This window comes from Taudactylus pleione, unplaced genomic scaffold, assembly GCF_031769625.1.
Source record: "Taudactylus pleione unplaced genomic scaffold, aTauple2 ptg000005l, whole genome shotgun sequence".
In the NCBI taxonomy this organism is placed as follows: domain Eukaryota; kingdom Metazoa; phylum Chordata; class Amphibia; order Anura; family Myobatrachidae; genus Taudactylus; species Taudactylus pleione.
This window is the reverse complement of record NW_028284408.1, coordinates 12446968-12468414: the sequence shown is the minus strand read 5'-3', so window position 1 is coordinate 12468414 and position 21447 is coordinate 12446968. Positions and strand designations below refer to the sequence as shown.

The window sequence follows — 21447 nt, the reverse complement described above, 5'->3', positions numbered from 1 at the left end:
ACTGGGGGCACTGCATAAGGGGCACTACCACTACTGGGGTACTGCATAAGGGGCACCACTACTGGGGGCACTGCATAAGGGGCACTACCACTACTGAGGGCACTGCATAAGGGGCACTACCACTACTGGGGGCACTGCATAAGGGGTACTACCACTACTGCAAATATTTATAACTAGGTTTATACCTCAGAAGGGAAAATAGAGGAATGGATGAAAATGTAATGAATCAAAATGTAAAATACTGCATAGTAAGCAACATAGAATAAACAGTGATGTCACCAGCAACAGAGGAAAGAACCTAGGAGATTTATTGTTAGATGATATGAAGGTGAGGAAGCAGTGCATTCCAGTAGTAAGAACAGCCAGCACAACACATGTTTGTGTAATTAGTGGTATTGGTAGCAGGAAGAGGAAGGTAATACCATTGTATAGGTCACTGGAAAGACCTCACCTCAAATATTATGTAGTAGAAAAAAATTAGAAGAGCTACTAAAATGGTGATTTGACTACCTAACATTTACCAGGAGAGACACAAGAGCAGGACATATACAGCAATACAGCAGGGAAGGGACAGGGGGAAAACAGTGAAGCATGTCAGAGGTCAGAAAGGCAACTATTGAGAAAATAAAAGGATTTCTAGAAATGTGACAGGAAAACTAAACATCAGATCAGCTGATAGATACATGTAAAAGTCTGCAGTTGTGGTGAAGACGAGATAGTTGTTGGTGCCGCCCTCTGCTTACCTGCACTACCAACACTCCAGTCCCAACAGCACTCACACGCACAACCAGTGGCGGAACTAGAGAGTGGTGGGCCCAGGTGCAAGAATATGTCGGTCGGCGGGCAGCGGCGCTGTCGGATGCAGGCGGCCATGGGCCCCTGCACCACAGCGGGCCCCGGTGCAAGGCATCGGCTGCACCGCTGCTAGTTCCGCCCCTGCGCACATCCCCAAACCCACATTCACTACCAACAACCCAGCAGCGCCCAGACACACTCTTCTTCTCCTACATTCACTTTCAACACTCCAGCAGCACCCAGACACACACTCTTCTCCACTCCAGCCTAATGGGATAGAGGCCTGCCCGCCCTCCTATATGCACTCCAGCCTAATGGGATAGAGGCCTGCCCGCTCTCCTATATGCACTCCAGCCTAATGGGATAGAGGCCTGCCCGCTCTCCTACATGCACTCCAGCCTAATGGGATAGAGGCCTGCCCGCCCTCCTATATGCACTCCAGCCTAATGGGATAGAGGCCTGCCCGCTCTCCTATATGCACTCCAGCCTAATGGGATAGAGGCCTGCCCAGTCTCCTACATGTATTCCAGCCTAATGGGATAGAGGCCTGCCCGGTCTCCTACATGCATTCCAGCCTAATGGGATAGAGGCCTGCCCACTCTCCTACATGCACTCCAGCCTAATGGGATAGAGGCCTGCCCGCTCTCCTACATGCACTCCAGCCTAATGGGATAGAAGCCTGCCCGCTCTCCTACATGCACTCCAGCCTAATGGGATAGAGGCCTGCCCGCTCTCCTACATGCACTGCAGCCTAATGGGATAGAGGCCTGCCCGCTCTCCTACATGCACTCCAGCCTAATGGGATAGAGGCCTGCCCGCTCTCCTACATGCACTGCAGCCTAATGGGATAGAGGCCTGCCCGCTCTCCTACATGCACTCCAGCCTAATGGGATAGAGGCCTGCCCGCTCTCCTACATGCACTCCAGGAACCCTGTAAAGCAGCTCTATTTCAGCTAAACACAGTGGAAAGAGACCTATAACATACTAACATCCCTGGAGTTTTAAAGCAAATAAAACAAGAAATCTCGAATACAAACATATAAATCTACTAATTTCAGTGTTCCTGTCACAATATGTAATAAATTAAATAGTGTCAATTAATTTTCTTGCTTTTGCCTTGATACATATACCCTTTTATATTGGTACATTAATTATTAAGGCTGTGGTATGCTGTAGTTTTCCAAAATAAAATTGCAGCATTCAGAAGATATTATATTTCTATAAACAGGTAAAAATAACACCCAAATAGACCCTCCCTCAGCTGCGGCATCGTCATGCAGCAGCCTCAGTGACTCAGTCACAGCAGTGCATGTACTGTGTATGGGCGAGATAGCATGTGGCTGTGTGACCTATGGCATCACACCACCATGACGATGTCTATAGGTCATGGCCCAGGCTGCATCTGAGCCATCCAAAAGAGCCCCTCACTGCCCGGGCAAGAGGTTTGCGTGACTGCAGTGCAGAGGGCGCTACCATGAATATTGGTGTGGCACATGGCCACCATAAATGGGATGCTCTGTCACACACTGCGTTCCAATTTATATATACTCTGGGAGGAGATTGGATAATTACATGTCCCTTCTGGAAATACAGACAAATATAAAAATGTATGTATATTTTTTAACCCATTATAGTTTTCTAGTAGTTATGAAACATTTCTGCATCTCGTTTTATTTCTCTTGGAGTTTGGCTCTTTGTATAATGACATGTTCAGGGAGACCAGCTACTGTGGGGTATAGTTAGGCTTAATACACCTAGGATAGGCAGTATCACGGGTGTTATATAATAAGATTGCCTTTTTTTTCTTTTTTGCTAATTTATAATGTAGCATTTTTATTGTATGATTGCACTATTTATGTAAGTTAGAATGTGATATTAAGTATTTTAAGCATTAATCTTATTAACATTCATTCTAAAATTATTTGCATTGGTTGTATGCAATTCCTGGGAGAGCTATATTAGGACTGCCTGTCAGGCTACCACTTATGCTTGTGATGAAGTCATCATTTATAGTGAGGAAACGCGTTAGAAAATTAGTGATCAGCAGAGGTGAGAGCAGTGATGTGGTATTAGATACCTTTAATTGCTTTTATTATATCAGTTTGGTGTTGATGCTCTTATTCCAGTTTAAAGAGACGGTGTACAGAATATACATTTGTAGAGCTAAATTTGAGCAAACAGATTACATGCTGAGAATACACAGTATTATTCCCTAAAGCAGAGGTTCCCAAACTTTTTAGAATCACGGCCCCCTAGAGTATCAGCATTTTTTCCACGGCACCCCTGGGGCAAAAGTTTCTTAATGAGAAATACAGCAAAAACTTAAATGAAGTAAATTGTGCTTATACAGTATGTCATCTTAGGTTCAGTCACGTGGTGGTTGACACGGCTCAACTTTTTTTTGTCCACATATTTTTTGATTGGCAGCAGCCAGCACTGGTTTTGCCTATCATGCTGACTAAATGTATTTGTACTGGAATTCCAATCCAAGGCACCCCTGCCATTGCCCTGAGGCACCCCAGGGTGCCACGGCACCAAGTTTGGGAACCACTGGCCTAAAGTAATAATATATTTGAAATAATGAAGAGAAACATTGTTTCAGATATTTCTTCACACCCTGTAAAGGGTTCTTAACCAACCAAAGAGTTTACCTGTGAATCCAGTGACCCAAAACATATTTTCATTACCACTGAATATTACCATTAATATTGGTATTATTGAAAGAAGTTTAATGATTTAAGTCTAGACAGCTATGGCTTATAATTGTTCTTAATACATATTTACTAACATACACTATTTTTATATCATTAGTTTTAAACTCACGTACTACATTTTTTGAATATAACAACCATTTTGTTATTATTCAGAAAGTTTAGGTATATAATATTTATTTTCTGATATTTATTATTCATTCAAGTGCATAAACAGAATATTTTCTGCGCTCCAATATATCTTTCCTTGTGCCAATTACAGTACAAATTGTACAGTGCATCCGGAAAGTATTCACAGCTCTTCACTTTTTCCACATTTTGTTATGTTACAGCCTTATTCCTAAATGGAATACATTCATTTTTGTCCTCAACATTCTACACACAATACCCCATAATGACAACATGTAAAAGGTTTTTTTTACAGATTTTTGCAAATTTAATAAAAAAAAAAAAACCTAAGAAATTACATGTACATAAGTATTCGCAGCCTCTGCCATGAAGCTCAAAATTGAGCTCAGGTGCATCCTGTTTCCACTGATCATCCTTGATATGTTTCTACAGCTTAATTGGAGTCCACCTGTGGTACATTCAGTTGATTGGACATGATTTTGAAAGGCATACACCTATCTATATAAGGTCCCACACGTGACAGTGCATGTCAGAGCACAAACCAAGCATGAAGTCCGAGGAATTGTCTGTAGACCTCCTTGACAGGATTGTCTCAAGGCACAAATCTGGAGAAGGGTACAGAAAAATATCTGTTGCTCTGAAGGTCCCAATGAGCACAGTGGCCTCCATCATCTGTAAATGAAAGAAGTTCGGAACCACCAGGACTCTTCCTACATTTGGCCGGATGTCTAAACTGAGTGATTGGGGGAGAAGTGTCGTAGTCAGGGAGGTGATCAAGAACCCGAGGGTCACTCTGTCAGAGCTACAGCATTCCTCTGTGGAGAGAGGAGAACCTTCCAGAAGGACAACCATCTCTGCAGCAATCCACCAATCAGGCCTATATGGTAGAGTGGCCAGACGGAAGCCACTCCTTAGTAAAAAGCACATGGCAGCCCACCTGGAGTTTGCCAAAATGCACCTGAAGGACTCTCAGACCATGAGAAACAAAATTCTCTGGTCTGATGAGACAAAGATTGAGCTCTTTGACGTGAATGCCAGGCATTATGTTTGGAGGAAACCAGGCACCACTCATCACCAAGCCAATACCATCCCTACAGTGAAGCATGGTGGTGGCAACATCATGCTGTGGGGATGTTTTTCAGTGGCAGTAACTGGGAGACTAGTCAGGCTAGAGGGAAAGATTAATGCAGCAATGTATAGAGACATCCTGCATGAAAACCTGCTCTAGAGTGCTTTTGACCCCAGACTAGGGTGACGGTTCATCTTTCAGCAGGACAAAAACCCTGAGCACACAGCCAAGATATCAAAGGAGTGGTTTCAGGACAACTCTGTGAATGTCCTTGAGTGGCCCAGCTAGAGCCCAGACTTGAATCAGATTGAACATCTCTGGAGAGATCTGAAAATGGCTGTGCACCTACGCTTCCCATCCAACCTGATGGAGCTTGAGAGGTGCTGCAAAGAGGAATAGGCGAAACTGCCCAAAGATAGGTGTGCCAAGCTTGTGGCATCATATTCAAAAAGACTTGACGCTGTAATTGCTGCTAAAGGTGCATCAACAAAGTATCGAGCAAAGGCTGTGAATACCTACTTACATGTGATTTCTTTTCTTTTTTTATTACATTTGCAAAAATCTCAAAAAAACTTTTTACATGTTGTCATTATGAGGTATTGTGTGTAGAATTTTGAGGACAAAAATGAATTTATTCAATTTTGGAATAAGGCTGTAACATAACAAAATGTGGAAAAAGTGAAGCGTTGTGAATATTTTCCGGATGCACTGTATATCTGGATCATAACTTTGGTTGTTCCATTTCAGTTAAACCAGTTCACATGAATTTTGCAAGCAGCACTAAAAAGTATCTAAATGTGAATGATCACCTCAAGTATCAGAAATGTTGTAGGGATCTTCACGGCAGTAATATACAGTAGCATCTGGTGTCTATTTATTAGGATATGTTATGGAAACACAGTCAATGACAAACTCATAATCAGTAATTGCAATATGAGTGACATGCCATCACTTTAATGTGTTGATGTGTGGGCGACTAACGCCAATAAGTTAAAGGTGTGCACTATTTTCTTATAGAATGAAATAATTTTATTTAATTTGGAATTGTTTCTGGGTTAGATTCTCCTTGATGATTTTCCTGAACACTTGAGGAGGCAGTCTCTGATTCTTAGTGGGTTTGTAGCAGTTTCCATGTCAGCTAAATGTTCCAAGTGACACCACTTTAGAATCTGAAGCTTGTATCCTTCTCACTGAACCACCGTGAGACTTTAGAAATGTCCATAACCATGTGTAGTAGAATTAGTTTCACATGAATTTATAATAAAAGTCAAAATGTCAGGGCATATGGCAGCCATATCCCATAACTGAACAAAGGCTGGCTTCTCAGTCAAAGGCACAAATATCAGTATTGTTCTTCTAGCCTGGGAAATAGCAGCAAAGTATGTGGAAATAAATACTCTATGGTGCGGCAGCTTTATGACTCAAACATGGCGGCTCCCCTACAAGGATGCCTATTATAAGTACAGTACATCCAGGCTTCATAATGGAAAAACCCCTCTCGGCCAACTCTGTAGTCAACAAGACACTTCTGTTTTCTAGGGCAGATATATAGCCCAGCTATTTCCAGAAAGATGGCTGCATTTCATAACTATGTTATAAACAAATGTCATGCAACTGGCTGTGGATGATGGGGGCACAACACGTTTGGAAGGGCCGCATCAAGTTTTCTCTTAGAAAGATTCCACAAACCAGGAGCCATATTCAATTAGAGGCGAAGTTTGCCTGTTTCAGAGGCGAATTTATTCCGTGCTCGTCCCCGCTTTTCGCCAAATTCAATTGCAAAACAGGCGAAAACGGAAATAGGCGAATGCGGAACAGGCGAAAAGTACTGAAAGAGTTGGGGAAATCAGTCTGTACCCCAGAAAAAGATATATTAACATAGGGAATCAATATAGATGTGTACTAATAGCCCTAATAAGGCGATTTTGGGTACTTAAGTTGTGTAAATTGCTTGCCATTAGCGTCTTTGTAAAAGTGGTGAAGAATGGCATAAAGCTGTATTTTTTGGTGAAAATAAGTAGTCCTGTCAAATGTGGGGTACTTGAAAATGGGTGCTAGCATGTTTTTGTGTCTCTAAAGTCAACTTTTAAAAATGTGAAAAACCCACTTGCTGCATGCACCTGCAATCCCAAAAACAGCTGACCCATACTTGGGGACCCCCAAGAAGTCTATTTCACTACTTTTATGTTTATCCCCCCCCACTTTTTAAATTGTCACCCCAAAAATGACATGTCTTTTTTGGGGTGCTCTTAGGTTTTTATTTCTGGGTTTTTTGCAGATTTGTCCTTTGGCGGGCTGTTCTAAGGGGTCTGAGTTGTTTCCCCACATTTGCACCCCAAAATAAAGATTTTGCTTTTCTTTTCACCAGCTATTGATTTGAGAATCATTTTTGGAGAATTGTTTCCACTTAGGCGAAATTGTCCTGGAATTGAATTTGGCAAAAAATTTTTAGGCAAATTTTTCACACAAAAAAAACAGGCGAATATGGCTTTTCGTCTCTAATTGAATTCCCCTCCAGGTCTCTAGAAATTTTATTTATTAACAAAAGTGCACACTTGCATAGTTCTTGAACCAAGAGCTAACAATTAAACACTTGGTTACATTGTTCTTGCAATAGTCCAGCTAAACGGAACTGCTGATTGGTTACTGCAGTATCCAAAATTTCCAATAGCATCCAAATGATCATAACAGAAATATACAACATATACTTAATATGTTAACGTGTAGGTGATTAATAAGTAATAAAGAATGCAGTATTGTTTCCTACAGAATTAAATCATATTTTATTATTACAGCTTAGGAAGTTTTTTTCGGGTTAGTTTCTCCCTGATAATATGGCCTTAGCTTAGTGCTTCTGTGGTTTTTGAGATTGTATTTTTGCCTTGTGAATTACTGTACAAGCTAGTCCAGAAATTACTACTAATGTCATTACAATGTTTTTCAGATTTGTTCTTTTTAAATCATTGGTAAATAAATATTGATCTGTTCATGGAGGAGGAGGCAGATAAGCAAGCTATAGCTTAGGGGGGAGTTATATTAGGAGGTGGTGTACAATAGCTTATAATTACTGTAACAGACTTACATTCTGGGGAGATGATAGTTGGTATGGTGCTGCATGCAGATCAGAGAGAAAATGGGGGAGGGGGGGTGAGATGTACGAGCGCCATTTCATATACAGTCACAATCTACCTTAATCAGTTTGATAGGCGCATCACATTTAGGGTATATTTACTAAGATGCTGGTTTTTAGAAGTGGAGGTGTTGCCCATAGCAACTAGACTCTAGCTATTATCTTCTAGAAGGTGCTAGATAAATAAGTAGAATCTGATTGGTTGCTGTGGGCAACATCTCCACTTCTAAAAACCCACACTTTAGTGAATATACTCCTTATAATCTAATAATGGCGGACTCTGCTACTTCCATTACATTTCAGTGTGTGCTTCCAGCTTTAAAATTTGCCATCTCACAGTCACATGCATATCTCATCACTGTCAAACACAGCCTTCTCCTCAGTAATAGAATCACATGAGAATGTTTCATTGCCACTCACACCAGCAGCACATTCAGCTCCTGAAATACACTGTGTTGCTGTTAATTTGATTGTATGAACACCAGCCATTAGAAACAGGATACGCAGTGACGTGCAGGAGATGAGGACTGATTAAGGTGGCCTGACCACAGTTAAATAACATCAACTTTTACAATAGAAAACCATATGCATAAGTCTGCTGGAGCAATCTGGTAATAAATCTATGGGGTATATTTAATAAGAATGGTGTCTGGCTGAGATTAAGTTCCCGTGTGAGCTTCCCCTGATTTTGCAACTGTGAGATTTACTAAAGAGACCACATGCAGTTTTTTTTCTAAGTTTTAACCCTTTTACAGTGTACACTCAAAAAACACGATCAGTATCACCATTGAATCAACATAGGCAGGTAAACATGATTCTTAGTAAATTTGTGTTTGAGAATGAAAAACACACAAGTCTGAGTGATGCCCAGCGTGAAATTTTATCACAACCAGGCACGATCCTTAGTAAATATACCCCTATGTCTATTTGACAGATGACAAACATGGCTTAACACCACTTAATCTAAAGACGCTTGTTTCTAGTGGATTCTGTCAGAGAATAGGTTAAACATCAGTTAACTTTTATCCATCTAGCTGACCATTCACTTTAGCTTTGAAAAACCAGTCTGTACACACTCACGCTGCCAGTTTTGTTACTTTTAAGCAGAAGTCTGAACATCAAAAAGAATTATTCATCTTTGTGAAAATGTCCTAACACAGGCCTCCGTTCCCTTCTGGCTAGATTGCAGGACTACAAGAGACCATTGAAAGATATTTTGGATGCTGCTTTCCACTTGCAACCATAATATTTAATAGGTGTAAAATAAGCTCCTAAACCATTAATAGGAATTCTGCAGTAACCAGTGTGGTCATGATACATGGCTGCTGTCAGCATGTCCGTACTAATCTTAGCAGCAGGGATCCCAGAGGGACAGGTCAGAGGGGATGGATATTGTAAAACGACAGGGTTAGTTGCGGTCACATCTCCAAGTCCGACCAAAGTACAGCGCTGGAGCCAAACTAGAACCAAATGTACAGTATGTTAGGGAAGAACTATTCTTGCACATAATAATAAATAAATCCAGACAATGTTTTATTTGTATACAAAAATATATTATATTGGGAAAAAAAAGCTTCATTAAATTTGTTTCAACTATAACATTACAAATTATCTTCATAAAAGCATTTTAAGTTACAAGCAATATTTATGTAAAAAATACAGTCCACTGTATCCTTAAAGTAATATAAACAAATATAAAGATTTCTAACAACCGTGCAGCAGGTTCATATGCTGAGATTACAGAGCATTATTAGGTATGGTCTTCAGCTGGAAGTATCTGCCGTACGGAACGTTACTTCATGAGGGGTATAGCCTTCTGAGTCATTTCAGTGATCACACTGTGACCAGCCGTACAGTGCTTCACATGCCTGGGAGGATGGAGAGATGGAGGTTAACCAAGTATGCATGGAAAGTGATACCCAGAGCAGCAATGTACGCTCCAGCTTTGTGACACATGAGAGTCCAAGTGAAAGGAACAGGTGCAGAACAAAAAGCAAGTTGATGCTTAGATGTTGGAGCTGTAATTTAATTTAAGCAAAAAAAAAAAAAAAAAAGCTCCTTTTATTGGTAGGGGTTTGAGGAAAAGAGACACCTGTACAGGTTATGCAGGAACATGCATGATACTAAAAGGGAAATACACCCACATGGCCTATACCTGCATTAGTACATTCTACAGGACAGATTCCTCACTAGGCTAATGGAAGTGGACAGTGTCAGCATCCTGCATGGATGAATTGGTTTGGAATATTACAAAGTCTTTAAATATGGATTAGATTAAGAAGCCCCATTAAAAAGCAAGGAGTATTTAGCGTAAGGATGTTGTTAAAAGAAAGGACATTTTCCTAAAGTGTATCATGTAACATACAATTAGACAGCAGAAAATAACCCACAGGTCTGTCTATTCTGTAAGTTTTAGTGACACACACACACACACACACCACACCCCCCCCCCCCCCCCAAGCAGTGACAATAGCACTGTCCCACTGTCATGGTTATAAAATGGGTGCACATCAGATTTTAGAGTTTGTGGTCACTTAAACAATCAGTGAATTGTATGATAAACCATATAATACAGGAGGAAATGTTGTTATACTAATAAACTTACTTGCAAGTGTTCTGTCAAGATCTGCAATAAAATCTTCCAATTCTTTTGTATCTCCAAGTTTAGCTGTGAGTATAAAAATACATATTACACCTATCAGAGCATAAAGGGTGCTGCTATTAGCAAAATGGCAAAGAACATGCTATTTTATATTTGTTCTGACGTCACTGACCATATGCTGTGTTTCAGTCTATAATTAGGTTTGTTCAGATTGTTACTTAGGAACAGGGCCGTCTCTAGGGGTGTTCGACCAGTGCGGTCGAACAGGGGCGCCACCCATAGAGGGCGCACTCCTTCCCAACATACCGATTTCAGCGGGACAGTACTGTCCCACCCGTGGGCCGCGGGTGGTAAAATCGGGAGGTTGGGGACCCCACACCGCCACGCCGGACCCCCGGAGTGTGAATGGATGCGGCGCGCATGGGGGGGGGAAGCCCAGCCAGTGACAGAGGGCTGGGCTTTACCCCCAGCCTGACGTTACTTGGAGGCGTGCCATGCCTCCAACGAACGTCATGTATGGGGCATGGCCTATGGTAATGAGGCCACACCCCCCATTTTGGTCATGCGCGATACCAGGGCGCAGTGTACCGGGCCGGCACAGGGTGCTCAGACCCCTGGAGCCGGCCCTGCTTAGGACACTGCAAGCCAATCAGAGACTTTGCAGTGCTTAAAACTTGATGCACTACAGAGACACTCCACTTTCCTGAAAGATTTGCTTATCACCAAGGGATGTACAAATTTGGTCGCATATAAAAAAACACTACAACCTCAGTTATGTTATTTAACTTATGCTGGGCATACGCTCTACAATTATCTGTCAGATATCTGTCCAATCTGGCTGGTTGGAATGAAAATCTGTTAATGTATGGGAGGCAATGACAATCGACCATATGGTGTTAAACACTGGAAAATGGGCAAAAATGATTGGTTAAATCAAATGAATTTGACCAATTTATCTGGATGACAATTTTTGTCTGTTTTTCAGTGTTTGTGAGCAAATGGTCGATTGTCATTGGCTCCCATACATTACCAGATTTTCATTCCAACCAGCCAGATTGGACAGATAATTGTATAGTGTATGCCCAGCATTAGGGTTAGGCATATCATAGTTCTACCTACAAAAAGCCTTTAAAGAGTTGTTAAATTTACTTTTTTATTAGTTGATATGGGTTACTCTTGGCCCCAGAAAAACACACAACACTCCATCATAAAAGTTTGTAGGCTCTATCAGATGTTAAGTGTTGGCAAAGTGTTCAGCGAAACAATGGGTTTGTATGATTGGTAGATATTGCAATTTAATAAAAGGTTACTAATAATGTAATAATATCACATTATACCTTTACGTGGAGTATCTACTGGCGAGGAGTGTGGTGGAGAAGAGCGTGTTGGAGAGTTGAGCTTTTCATCACTGAAACTAAAGCTGTTTCTACAAAGTGAATCCGCACCTAAAAACACAAACAAGAGACTGGTGAGCAGAAGCCGGGCACTTAGATACAGGTTACACAGCTGTCAGATGTGACACAGCTCTGAAACACCCAAACATCCCACAACAGCATAAGACACAGTCCTGATGAATGTATTTTCTAACAGATAACTTATTCCTGTTCTTATAGAAACTTTCATAACAGGATTTAACCAAGACTCTTAATTTGGAGAACTTTATTCTTTTAAAGTAGAAAGCAAAATATTAAATATTGATGTAAAATGTTCCAATAGGAACACACCCATACAGAGAGCTTCAACAATATGTGGGACTCAGAAATATGTTTATTGCAGCCCAGAGGTGTCCATTTGAAATATAAGTTGTGCCTGTTGCCTAGCCACAGTGGGGGAAGCCAATTTATTGCTGGTACAAATATTCACTAGAAACTAATGACATAACTGGGGAATGAGATACTATTTTATTCATGCCTTAACGATGACACTAGTTACTAGGGAATTGATAGGCTGAATTTTGGTATAACCCACAAAGTTGCTACCTGTATGAAAGGAAAGTTATAAGACAGTGCTCAATCAGCATGGATAAAGGTTAGGAGACTGTTCCATAACTATTATATCTGCAAACACTATATATTGACTTTTCAGTCACTGCCCTTGTTTCTCTAGTCAGTACAGCATAGACACATTATTAGATTTAAGGTCAGAGCAAGAGCAATATTATTTGTTAGGAGAGTCAGGTTTAGGACACAGCATACAAACGGTTCTTCCAAGCCTCAGAATGGTTTTAGGTTTTCGTTAAAAGTTTATTATAATCATTATTTTTATCATTAGTGCATATGTAAGATTCTAGTAGTCCAAATGGTGAAAGCAGTTCAAGTACAATCTGAAAATGTAATTTCAGCAGGGATTGTTAGTTTCCCCCACCGGCTTCATTCCTAACTGAATCTCTCCTCTTCCTTCTTTAGTGTCTTGCAAGACAGAAGCATATTTTGAAGTTAAACTTGGCAAAGTAAAGAAGGAACATCTACATTTATAGGAAGCCACAGAGGCAGAGTTATACTTAAATAAAAAAAAGGTTAGCCATAAGTTAAAATAAATATAATTACAAGTGTAAAACTATTTCCTGTAACTTAAAAACACAAAAAAAAGCTGAACTCTGAAATCCAGAGATCTTTAATGTACATATATTAGAACATAAGACTTTATACAGTTAGGGAATTATACAGAAAGAAGCTTCATATTCAAGCTAACTATTGGGATTTTAATATAGGGAATGTGTATTGTAAGAAGAAGCCACAAATGCTAGATTTGGATTTGTTGGTTTGTCAGAACACAATCACTGAGTGCCAGAACTTGGCCAACATACAGTATATTATATAGAGGTTAGAGATTGATCTGTCAGTAATACTCCAGTTGAGAAGCACAAACTCATTTGTTCTAGATCCCACCCTTCCTAACCAGTAATATTTGGGATCAGGTCAACATTAAAAAATAAAAAGGTGGACACATTCTGAATGATGACAGTCAGAAGGTCGGCATGGACATTAGGGTGACCACCAATATGTAGACATGCTTTTAGGTAGACATAGTTAAATAGTCAACGTATTCAAAAGGTTGACATTTAACATGTCGATAAAAAAATGTTGACATGATTTTGTTGCTTTTTAGTATTAGGTTACAAAATTACTGTCAATAAGTTAACTGTCGGCATTTTCAATAGGTTGACCAATTAACCATGTCGACCTAAATACATGTTTGGTGGTCAACCTAATGATCATGTTGACATTCAGAACCGGTCGTCTTTCTTGTGTCGACCAGTCATACCACAAACTTATATTTTTGGTCACTGCTGTCCAACCACTGTCAGCACCAACTATTTATTATTATAGTGTATAAGGCACCACAATATTACGCAGTGCTGTACAGTGAATATGTAATAGTTTGTATCAATACCTGGTCATTGTTCTTGGAGCTTAGAACCTAAATTCTGTGCCACACACAGAAGCCGGTTAACCTACATTAAAAAAAATGAAGAGAAATGGGATTCCCATCACAATATGGTTTATGTCAATAGGTTTCCATAAACCTTTATAAAGACAAAAACCCTGCTAAGAACTGAATTTATGGCACAACTTAAAAGAATGAATATTTGTTAATCTACTTGTTTGAGAGCAATTTTATAGGTAAACAACCATCATAGTTTGCTTTGTATTTAACGCTTGCCCACTTCAGATTTCCAATACAAGGTAGCATTACAAATTGCATCATACACTGTCTGCAGTTGGTCTAGCCATCAGGCAGGAGATAATGTGGCAAGTAGTAAGATAACGTTCCTTTATTGGGATTAGGAAGAAGAGAATTCTCAAACAACCTTTCAGATAATTCTCAATTTCATTGAAAACTTCAGTATTACTATGACAAACTAGAATAAAACATCTAGAGACTGCTATAAACCACATATTTCCTGTATTTCGGGTACACCATGCTTGGTTTAAACAGAAGCAAGTCACAGGATATAATGATGGTAAAAAAATGTCATTATCTAACTTAACATGACCGCTAAGGTCACAGAGACAGACTCTTGTAACAGTTTACAACACCTGCAAGTTATAATCTGAGTTCATGTAACTGCTAAACCCCAGGGGGGTGGCTAGCAGGATTTGTGTGTCTGCCTCACACTGCTGTACTCATTCCTGGTATGTGATATTCAAATTCAGTCCTGCAATGATCATCTCCTGATTCAGAGACAGAAGTAATACATGCCGTCATATGATCACCTACATATCACAGATCACAATAGGGGCAGCAGGAGCACTGTTGGCCACCTAGATGGTGTCCCCACCCCTAATAATTGCATCAGCCTGAGAGGCTGCAGGTAATACAGTAGAATCCCCAGACAAAATGACAAAAGTCTCCCCTGACTAATGGTTGAGGTCATACTCTGGTGCACAATTGAGACATTATCATTCAGTATGATATAGTAGTTAAACAAGAATAGTTATACATTGAGATCGCTGATTACAAGACCACCCCAGGCTGACTTACATGTCATACACAGAAGTAATCTATTAATGATGGAATCCATCTTCAGGAATGTGACACATCAGCTTAGTGTGCTCCTACTGTTTGCAGTTTGGAGACAGAATAGAGGTTTGCTAGCGGTGCCATCTAGCAGCCAAATTATCTTAAAAGACAGAATACTTAATAAGCTTTACCTTATCCAAGTAATTATTTAGTCTATTGCCCACATAAAGTAAACACAGGTCTATGAGATAATAGATAAATCAGTATTCATTGTTCTATTATATATAATCTATCATAGTTGGAAATGTCCTATTCTACCTCAAACACTGTATATTATAAGAAGATATATATTGTGGTCATTCAACCCTTATTTTCTATGCATAGGGAGAGAATAAGGACATGCATTCATAGGGCCTGCTTCAGCAGCGTACACTGCGATTACAGATGCACCGAGGAATCCATCGCAGAGTGAGTGACAGGCAGTCAGCGTTTGGGGGTGGTGACGGGGGAGTGGTTGGAGAAATGCAGACGTGTCTGGCCATTTGGACACTGTTGTATGGGCGTACATAAATTAGCCACTGTGATTGCATACACAGCCTGAGTATGACAAGACTTGCAGTTTCTGTGGCTGGCCAGGCCCAGTGTAAATGTTGCGTGATGGGCGGATGTGCGTTGATGTATACACAGGACTGCGAGGTATTAAGGATGTAAGAAAGCAGCAGTTGGTGTCTATGCTGGCTGAGCTGTAGCATGCATTAGCATACTTTCTGAGTGAATTCGCAGCTGCGTACGCAATAGCGATCCTTACTGAATCAGGCCCATACAGCACACTGAAGACAGTAGTAATCACTCGTAGCAGAAATGGGTTAACAAGAAACTAAACAGTTACAAGGACTTGAGAAAACCACAAGGGAGAAGAACAATTCTGGAGCTTATATTATGGGATCAGTATGATTTACCGCCGGCCGGCAATTCAAATCCCGATAGCGGAAGCCCGGCAGTGAAGTTCCCGACAGGTAAGTTTTTTCTCTATTTACTAACCTAACCTCCCCATCCCCTATCCCTAACCCTTCCATAGGGGTGCCTAACCCCCCCCCCCCCCCCCCCAAGTGCCTAACCCTACCCCCCCTCTAAGTGCCTAAACCTAACCCCACCCTTCCCCATAGCCTAACCCTAAGTCTCCCGGGTGGGTGCCTAACCCTAACCCCCCCTTTCCCTAGCCTAAACCTAACCTCCCAGGGGGGGGTGCCTAACCCTAAGTCCCCCCGGAAGCCCCTAACCTAACCCTCCCCCGTGGCTGTCCGCGCCCGGCTTACCTTCGCTCGGTAAGCTGGGTGTCGGGCTCCCGGCGTAGGCCTAATGACACCAGTCATTAGACACTTGCCGGGATTAGACAGTCGGGATGCCGACGGTCAGCATTTAGACAGTCGGCATCCCTGAGAGCTTATCTGCATTACATTTATCCAGAGAGTTAGTGGTTTAATCACACACCAAAAGTAATGTGTCAATAACACATCAAAACAACTATATGTAACCTGTCTATTGTATAAGCCACTTTCCTAATGGTTAGCTGCCCTATATCAGCTTGATTTCTTTATTAAAGAGCATAAAACCCCCTGCAATTTCTCCGATTAGTTAAGGGTCTCTGAGTGCAGAGGGTGCCCAAAGATTGGATGAGAATGTCACGCGATTACCTCTCTTCCAACCTCACCGTGAACGTCTCATGTTGATAGGAGTGGCTATGTTACTCTCCTGCTCAAGACCATTCAATGTATTGTGATAGCCAGTATATCAATATATTTCAGGTAACTAAGCTTCTGTACTTTATTTTATATTACTTAATTCCATTGACTAATTTACCTGGAATTAGCATTTTATATTCAGTTCATAAATCACCCACTGAATAGTACTTAGGATGTAGGACAGGTTTTGAGGATAGCCATACCTGAGCACAGGTGTCTTAATTAGTACCTCAGATATTTTGATTTAACCATCTGTGCTCAAGCATGAATATCACTAAAACCAGGACTGTTAGTGTGCCTTGAGGACTGAGGTTGGGAAACATTGATGTAAAATATACCAAATCACAGCATCTTGCACATACAAATTCAAATACTTTGAGGTAGCACTTATTTTAGATGCCAAGCACACTTCAACATCAAACCGTACCTCAAATTTGTTTTCTTATAATAGCTACTTGCTTTTTAGTTATCAGGTCCCATGGTGTTTTTATCCATGCAAAGCAGATTTAATAGGACAGTGTTCATTTAAATGCTTTGGGCTTTACTTTACAAAAATCAGCAATAGAAGAGAGATTCTAAATCCGCATATCACAGCAATAAAAAATGTTCCATCACCTTAATAGGTTAAGAGGACAGCCGAGCTATGCTAAGCTCCCAGGCGAGGGACAGGCATCTCTTCCGCTGGTCAGTTAGGGGCCCTTTGGTGCATACCTGACCCAGCATGACAGAGTTATACATGCACACTGCACGCCCAGCCTCAGGCATCTAGTGCAGATTCTTCAATATTTAGATAGTTAAATTTTTTGTTTGTTTGTTTTAAAGTAACAAAATGAAAGATGCCTCTATTTACTTATTCATTCCATCTATTACCACCTGCTACAGCCATCCTAAGATTGTGATAGTGTACTGAGGATTACTATAGTATTGGCACCTACACAATCATTCCTAAATAAGTTTCCTCATTTTTTACATGGGGATGTTACCACCAGCAAGCGCTAATGCTTGTCGTACTCGTTGATAGCTCTTGTCTGGTTTGAGGCTTAGTAAATAGCAAGAAGCCACCCTTTTTGCAGGATTTAGGGGTTTTCTCCTTATGATAAATAGACCCAGAGTTACAATCCCCATACAAGGTATCATGATACTGTTCTGATGCAGCAAGTTATCTAATGCACCAGTTTATACTATATAGTTGTATCAGATTGGATGACTTTGATCCAGTCAGTTGCCATATTCACCCCCTTCCGGGGAAATACCTATGTCCGGCGGTTGAAATCCCGATTCCGGAAGACCGGCAGCAGTGAAGATCCTGACAGGGGATTAAGGTAAGTAACCCTAACCCTACCACCCCTAACCCTCCCTTAGGGGTGCCTAACCCTAATCTCCCACCCCCTAGTACCTAAACCCCCCCGTAAGTGCCTAAACCTAACCCCCCATGTTCCCGCATCCTAGACATAACCCTCCCGGGGGGGGTGCCTAACCCCAACCTCCCCCCGGGGGTGCCTTCCTCTAGCTTGGCCCTAACCCTCCCAGGGGGGTGCCTACCCTGGTCCCCCCCTAGGTACCCTTAACCTAACCCTCCCCCCCTCTGCGGCTGTCTGCGGCCCCCCCGCCCGGCTTACTTTCGTTCGGGCTCCCGGCGTAAGTATAATGACAGTCATAGAGATTTCGACGCCTGTCATTGGTCCCCTGCTGAGATTTGACAGTCGGGAAGCCGGCGGTCAGCATTTTGACCGTTGGCTTCCTGACTGCATCCCGCACAGCCCTGCAGACGGTGAAGGAGGACACCAAAGAGGGACAATAGCAATAAGTTGACCAAAACTTAACAAGTGAAAAAGACTAGGACACCTGCCATATTTCTGCTGTCCCCCATGTCACCTGTACAGTTGCTCACTTTCTGAGTCGCTGATCCCGCTGTCACTGATACTAGCGCTGCTCCTCCTCTTCATGGTCCGCAGGTGCTCATCATATCGGAATCGCCTCTTGTTGAAAGGGGAGGAGAAATCTTCTAACACTGCATCAAATTCACACAACACCTCATTTAAATCATCGTCTTCAATAAAGGCGGCTGAAAGAAGTAAAATTAACAGTAAGAAAACAGTTACACATTACTCACCAGGTATTTCAACATATCCATGTGTATTTCTGTTCCATGTCACACAGAACCTTGACCACTATTGGTAAGTGTAGTTATCAACCCTAATAAGCCTAGTCACAGGGACAGGTTATATTGTCTACAAGAATATCACCAAGTAGACCAACAAGTACTTTTTTTCTATTTACCAAGAACCACTCGACAATCAAACTGCCGACACGGAGAATAAGGACAGGGTGAGGTCAAACCCCGAATGCCGACATGTCAATAATGCAATTAGAAGCATTTTAACATTGTCTGCTTTACAAGTTCAAACATAATGGTAAAACATCATATTTGAAGTTGTAATGCCAACACTGTTTAAACACTTTAAATTAAATTGCATTATCAACAGGCCCAACCTCACATTGTCAATCCCTCATATACCCTTATAATATTACTACACATTGCTGCATTTGGGAGATTCTTCCAAGTCCACATCTTCGGTTAAACCAGCCAAATTACAGGCTTGTTCTTGTATGATAGTTATGCTTTAGGCCAATAATACTGTACACACATCAATGTGTGCTGTTTAAAATGATGACTGGAGCAAAGTTTGGGGTCACCTGCAGCAAGTACATCTTTACTTTGTGTGTTCTAACTTTTTTTAATGGTGTGTATTGGGCCACATACAAAACTCCTGATGTACCAGACAATGGGGGGAGAGAAAAAGCGGACAGAGATAATGTACCAACCAGTCAGCTCCTAACTACCATTTTTCAACATCTTGTAAAAAGTGACAGGAGCCAATTGGTTGGTACTTTATCTCCGTCCACATTATATCTGTCCAAGGCTTAGTATATAGACACAAAATATTTCACAATTCCAATAAACAGGCCCCAACATCCAGGTTTTTATTTTCTGCGTGTATATTTTGTGATATCTATATCATATCTTTCCATCTCTTAGCCTGAGCCAAGCTAAGAGCATAGAAGTAAAACCTGACTGGGGGTTCCAGATCAATAATGAAAAAAAAAAAAAAAAAAATACAGAATATAGTAACAGTCACTACACTGTATGTATTCAAATCATAATAAATTCTGAGCCCATGCATGGAACAGATGCATGAAAATCACACAACAACAACAGTCAGAAAACCATGGTAACCTAATTTGTATAAAGAAAACTCCATCGCCATCATTGTGAAAATGAGTGAGCATAAAACCACTGAATGAGTCACTGTCTATTACAGGGTTTGGTAATTCTGCAAAGATGTGCTCATGTCGTTTTAAGACCATGATTAGTTTTCAAGACTTTCCCTTAGCTGCCCCCTCACTCAAGCAGCCACCAGACTGGCACAGAACTGTAACTAAGCCAGCAGCACCAGTCTCTTCCAATGTGGGTACTTGTTCACAATAAAGCATTAGCAGGAGGCTGGGAACAAAAGGCAGAGAAAGCCTCTTTAGCAAAACACAGCTCCCCACTTTATGGGAAGCCTTTAATTGAATGGGAACAGCAGAGGAGACACTGAATAGCACATCTGCTGTGACAGAAACATGCAGAGATACACAGTGCACAGGCTAAGGCTATACAACTCTCCCAAATCATTTCATAACCAAAGCTTAGTATCTGGCGGCTCTGTAACACAAATTACCAAGTGTTAGCTCTACTATAGAACTACAAGTGACAGAATGACATAACATTAGTTTTTCATCAGAGTTAGACAGCAAGTGGCAGCCTGATTTAGGACTACAAGTCTCAGCCACAGGCTAGCAGGTCACCACTGCAACTTGTTTTACAACTGCATGAGAACCACATTACCTGTTTATTACAGGTATATAATTTATTTATCAAGGGTAAAAATAAATATGAGGTCTAATTCACATTGGTGAAGTATTAACAGGCAGTCTATCGACCTGTAACAGCAGTCCCGCTGGCAACAAAGTACATAGGGTAGTGCAGGCTTTGTGAAGATGGTCTGTGACCGGACCCGTTACATATATCACACAGCCAGGTGGACAGGACCCGTTACATATATCACACAGCCAGGTGGACAGGACCCGTTACATATATCACAGAAGCCAGGTGGACAGGACCCGTTACATATATCACACAGCCAGGTGGACAGGACCCGTTACATATATCACACAGCCAGGTGAAGTGGATCCTGGGGCAGTACACGGAGTTACACTACTGGGTCTACTGGGTGTACTGGTGGGGGGGTGACAGGTGTTACTAACATAAGGCTGACTACTGATCCGATGACAGCAGCACCAGTACGGCTCAGTAAATTGGGGAAAGTTGCACTTGGGATCCCCTCTTACCTCTCCTGGATGCCTTTACTTTCGGGGACTTCATGACTCCAAGTCAATAAAATAAGAAATGTCTTCTTTAGTAAAGGAAGCAGCCCGGGAGTCCCTCAATAGATGCGCTGCCACGCTTTAGTGTCCCTGTGCTGTATTACCCCGTGCACAGCTCTGGCTCTGTCTGATTCTGAGAGCAGCACCTCCGATGCTTTATGTGCTGCTCTCCAGCTGGAGCTGACGTCACAGCGGGCGTGTTAGGAAAGTTCCATTCTTTGATGTCACAGTAGTAAACTACTTAGCTGGCGTGTGATCTTCCTGCGTGCCACTGGAGGGCGCAAATCGCATAGAAACATTGCTGTCAGGTCTCCCACACACTGCAATATACAGCCATGCAAAAAAGTTTTGCGAATGACACAAGCAGTGGCGGA

The 21447-nt window shown here is 41.5% G+C and overlaps 1 protein-coding gene across 1 annotated transcript; it reads right to left on the bottom strand.

The window, feature by feature from the left end:
- Positions 1-9640: 9640 nt before the first annotated feature.
- Positions 9641-21222, bottom strand: RGCC (regulator of cell cycle). Its single transcript, XM_088482490.1, has 5 exons — positions 21038-21222; positions 18534-18707; positions 11774-11881; positions 10440-10502; positions 9641-9702 (listed from the first exon to the last, which is right to left on the bottom strand). Exons 1-5 carry the CDS (start codon positions 21069-21071, stop codon positions 9695-9697), a joined length of 387 nt encoding a protein of 128 aa, XP_088338616.1. The 5' UTR covers positions 21072-21222; the 3' UTR covers positions 9641-9694.
- Positions 21223-21447: the final 225 nt, after the last annotated feature.